Source organism: Monopterus albus, unplaced genomic scaffold (assembly GCF_001952655.1).
Source record: "Monopterus albus unplaced genomic scaffold, M_albus_1.0 scaffold50.1, whole genome shotgun sequence".
NCBI lineage: Eukaryota > Metazoa > Chordata > Actinopteri > Synbranchiformes > Synbranchidae > Monopterus > Monopterus albus.
In genome coordinates this window covers 4,964,284-4,969,267 of record NW_018127930.1, presented here as the reverse complement: position 1 = coordinate 4,969,267, position 4,984 = coordinate 4,964,284, and the positions used below count along the sequence as shown (strand labels likewise).

Below are 4,984 nucleotides of genomic sequence, written 5' to 3'. Positions count from 1 at the left end.
TACATTTTTTAATGTTTTACATACTGTACTGTATGTGCACAATTAAGGTCTGATTCAAGTTGGGGGAAAATCGTGGTTTTGGCAGATCAGCTGTGGTCAGTGCATGGTTTGGCAACTAATCTACTTGGTCAGAGGAAAGTGCAGTTTTATTTATTTATTTATTTATTTATGTAATTAGTTAAGCATTTGTCTTTGGATAAGAATTGTACACTGTGAACCGGTTAGTCACTGCTGTGACTTGAATTTTCAAGGGGTGATTCTGTCCTTGGCAAAAAGTTACTTTGCCCTAACATCTTTTTTTTGTATATTAAAAGACCTAATTATTAATATGGGGGTAAGGAGATTTGGAGGTTCCAAGGAGCCCCCGGGCAGGCAAGAGTAAATTGATCCTTACTCTTGGCTTAGCTCCGTCCAAAGAACAGCAGAGCTATTAACAAGAACATACAGTGTACATACTATATGGGAGGTATTGCCTGTGGTACAACGGCGCACGGGATATACCAAACAGGGGGAGTAATGATTTGATGACATTGGATGGAGGAAAGGGTAATCATTAGAAATAGATAGTTAGAAATGTACATTTCCAGGAGTTCTAAGTAAATCTTAGAATAAGCTGCAATAATGTGCTCATGCTCCCTCTGACATAAAGCTGTGAGCTCAAGTTGAACATGCAGAGCTGTGGCTTTAGTATTAATTCTATTGCCACAGGTAAACTGTCTCTGTTGCTCTCAGTGGTTGTGTGGATTTAATACTACAGGACATTAAAGCTGTGCACGTATTACCTTGCATGCTCACCCAGTTTAGGAGACTACACACCTTAAAATCTACAAAACAAATAATAGGCATTGAGCTACGTGATTTCACTCCATTTTCTGAAGAGTTTTTAATGTCAGACCACAGGGGACTTATTACAGAACCACTGCATATACAGAATGTCAGTAAATTGCAGGGTAGACACTAAAGAAAAGCTCTCCTCTTATTGACTGTATGCTACCTAACTAAAATGGCACCAGCAGAGTTCATATTGGGAAGTGTTGTCAGGCAATTAACCAAAGCAGTTTTACCTTGATTCCTTGTCAAATATTGGTAATTGTGCTATCTTTTCTTTCTGATTTGTGAATCTTATCTAATTTGAAACATTTTATCAAGTGAGACTATTCCTCACATGCTATGTAGATTGTGTAAAGGGTTTTAACTAAAGACACCAGAGCCAAATATCAATAAGAATGTCTTTTTTTTCCCTTTTCATTCCTTCATTTTATTAGAAAAACGATGGTCAGTTCACTGTAATCCAGCTGGTTGGAATGCTGCGTGGCATCGCATCTGGCATGAGGTACACATAGTCCCAATATACACCCTGTATATTATTGAAAACCTCACTGGGGCACAGTGTTCAGGTTTAATCTTCTCCTTTTTGGTTACGAAGGTACTTGTCTGACATGGGATATGTCCACCGTGATCTAGCAGCTCGTAACATCCTGGTCAACAGTAACCTTGTATGTAAAGTCTCTGATTTCGGCTTGTCCCGAGTCCTGGAAGATGACCCAGAGGCTGCGTACACCACACGGGTATGTGTGCTAATATTTGTCTGTGTGTGTGTGTGATTATTGTTTTAATTAGGTCTAATGCATGTCACAGTTTTCCAGAGCCCAAGGTGAGTTTGCTTGCTTTATCAGAACCCAGAGATTTTCAGTTTACAATTATATAAAAAACAGAGAAAAGCTGCAGTTTTTTATATTAATTTTTGGCAATTTTTCTCACTAAACTTAAAATAATTTATGACTTGTGGCAGGATTTCTGTCCATTGATATGTCATACTTTAAGTGGAAAAACCTTGCAAAACAGTCTTGCTCAAACCACACACACACATACACGGCACATTCTTGCATGCACAGACACATATGCAGATGGCATCAGCAGGTTCTAAATTAAGCTAAGTGTCCCGGGCTGAGTGGCATCCTGTCAACCACTCCATGGGCTCCTTCCTGCAGGAGGAGGGCCAATTAGTAGTCGACTCAGTATCTGCAACACTCAATTAGCAATGAGTCTTGCTGCCTTAGTGTCAAATATCTTGTCACTCATCTCTCACTGCCAACCTACATCTCTTCTTACTCTCACTCTTTAACACTGTCTGACGCTTTTTCTCTGACAGAGCAGTGAGAAAACCATAATTCACACCCTTCAAATAATCATACCGGGAGATATCCTGCTGCTATGTTCATCAATACTGCATCAAACTAATTTCACTACTCATCAGCTGAAATCACATTTTCCTCCTGAACTCAGCAGTCATCCTGTGAACTTTTTCATCTTTGCAATGAAAGCGTGATAATGAAGCAGAGGAAGAGGCATAGAGAAATCTTAGGCCCCCAACAGTTAGGATAGGGAATTTGTAAAAGAAGGTGAAACTTAGTAAAATGAATGCCTTCCTAAATTGGTATTCATTAGTGTAATTGTGGGTTGGACCACATGTGGCAGAAGCGTCTTAAGTAAACTTTGTTCTGTTTCTGTCTTTATGTAGCCCAATGTAAAAATGTTCAGTGACTGCAGCTGTACTTCTGCACTGGAAGGCTATTTGTTTTTTGTTGTTGTTGTTGTTTGTTTTTTTATGTAAACATATCAAAGCAGCACAACAGAGGGAAACTATTTCAGTCTTCAGATGGGTTTCATTTCCTAAACCTAATTTCCTTTCGGTCCACCAAGGTATTTGCATTATGTGGTAAGTGGTCTTGTATTTTGTCACAGGGTGGGAAGATTCCTATTCGCTGGACAGCTCCAGAGGCGATCGCATACAGGAAGTTTACCTCAGCCAGTGATGTGTGGAGTTACGGGATTGTCATGTGGGAAGTGATGTCATACGGGGAGAGGCCATACTGGGAGATGTCCAATCAAGATGTAAGTTTGAAGTGACATTATTGGGGAAAGAGCTGTTGGATACAGTCCATACAAAGTGAGCAGGACTGTACATTGATGCCATGAAATTGAGAAATCAGTCTTACCACAAGGTCCACTTACTAGCTACTCTGGAGCTTGATCATTTTACCAGAAAATGTATTTACCCAGTTGTCACAAAGCTATAGATACTGTAATTAGGATTCTATTTTTGTCTCATGAATAAAAAAAAAAGAAAATTGTACAAGACATACAAAAACCAAGGTGTAGATGTGTGCAGATTATTTCTTGGCCTTAACCAGTAAATTGCTGGAGTCCGGTTTCCTAATAGCTGCCCACAGCCAAGAATTAGTCTTGTTTATATTTATATGTTTTGTGCACATTAAATAAATCAGATATAACATATTGGTTGGTAAATGTTCTCACCTTTGGACAGAGGTAGGCTAGCTGTTTCTCTTTGTTTACAAGCTAATATTCTGCTCGCTGTAGCTTCCTATTTAACAGATGGCTGCTGCACGAGAGTGGTGTTGCTCTTCCCATCTAACATTTTACCATAATGAAAATATTTCCCATAATGTCAACTTTTGCTTTAAGGACCTTGGAGACTGCAGCTGAAATAGGAGTTTTGCTCAACTGCTGGTTTCAAGAATAAACTTAAAACTTCAGTTATGATGTTTTTGACCTAGCATGGGGTTGCTTTGAACAGATATAAATTTCTGATCACAGATACCAATGATGGTAAGATGATGTCATGGGGTAGGACTGGATAAGTCTGACTTCTTCCTACTCCATTCAAGCATGTACTAGGTATAAGCAAATTGCTTTTGTCTGTGTGTTGTCATATCAACTGTCTTTACATGCTTGAAAGAATAAATCACATCAAATCAAATCAAATAGTAATATTAGTTTCATATTTATCAGTATTTTTTAAGTATAATCTGCGGTTTTGGAGCTACATTCATGATCTTGGTATAGAGTTAAAAATTATGGCACATTCAAATGGACAATTAACAACTCGACAGCTCTCAGATTGCTGGGGTCAGGAGATCTTCAGGATTAAAAAAGTTCATCTTAAGGGCCATACATCCTGAATAAAACATGAAAAACATACACTGTATTTACTTGCTATAGGACAGCTTTTTTTCCCCCAAGGCTGACTGCATATATTTTTGGGAACTTGTGACTTGTGCATAATAAAGAGAGTTGGAGACACAGAGGGAGAAAAGAATGTAGATGAAATATAAATGTAGCTGAATGGGGTTGAAAAGGAGGGAGGGCTGTGCAGGGACCTATTATTATAAATCTATATCTGCAAAGTGTGGACAATGAGAATGAATAGTTTTAATGGAAAAACAGAGAGACAATGTGGTGTGCAGAGAAACGTGTGCATAAGCAAAAGAGTAAAACAGGTGAATATGCATGGAGGTGCAGTGCTAAGCAGAAAGATGGCAGCAAAAATAGGGGCTGTATACGTGGGCTATAGATCACCTATTAGTGCTTAACATTTTTACATAATTGTTAATGTAATTACAACCTTAATTGTGTCATTTTTTTAATATGTGGCCAAATGCAAATTGTAACATTTATAAATGAGTTTAGAAACATGCGAGTGCTAGTGAGTGAGTGCGACTCAGCAAGTACCCAATTGACCTGCATATGTCTGTTCATCAAAGAGGAGACGGAGAAAAGTGAGTCACAGAAGAAGAGGGTGATGAAAAGAGAAGGAGAAGGTAGTACCTACATTATAGTGCAGCCAAGAGGTCATTTTAATGGAGAAATCTGTAACTGTGTCAAATCGCGAGGAGTGAGAATGCAGTGTATTTGATTATGACACCACACACATGCTGTCTCTTCCCACCCACAGACACACACACAGACAGGCAACATATGCACACACAGCCCTCCAGTGACCTCTTCATCCCCTGCTTCAAACCACTCCCTCCTCCTTGTGGTTATTAGACTGTCTGTCTCAAAGAAGTCTGGAGAGGAGGATGAGAGGAGAGGAGAAGATGTTTGATGTTTAATTGAAAGAGTTATGCTGGATTTTCTCTGATCTGCACAGCAAAAAAGTGCAGGCTCTCACACACTCTTT

At 39.0% G+C, this 4,984-nt stretch overlaps 1 protein-coding gene across 1 annotated transcript in view; it reads left to right on the top strand.

The window, feature by feature from the left end:
* The window catches only part of epha5 (EPH receptor A5), a 54,302-nt gene that overhangs the window by 42,626 nt on the left and 6,692 nt on the right, over nucleotides 1-4,984 (top strand). Inside the window, exons 14-16 of the mRNA XM_020601103.1 lie at nucleotides 1,266-1,333; nucleotides 1,427-1,568; nucleotides 2,746-2,895. Coding sequence (XP_020456759.1) covers nucleotides 1,266-1,333; nucleotides 1,427-1,568; nucleotides 2,746-2,895 — 360 coding nt within the window. The remainder of the gene's footprint in view (nucleotides 1-1,265; nucleotides 1,334-1,426; nucleotides 1,569-2,745; nucleotides 2,896-4,984) is intronic.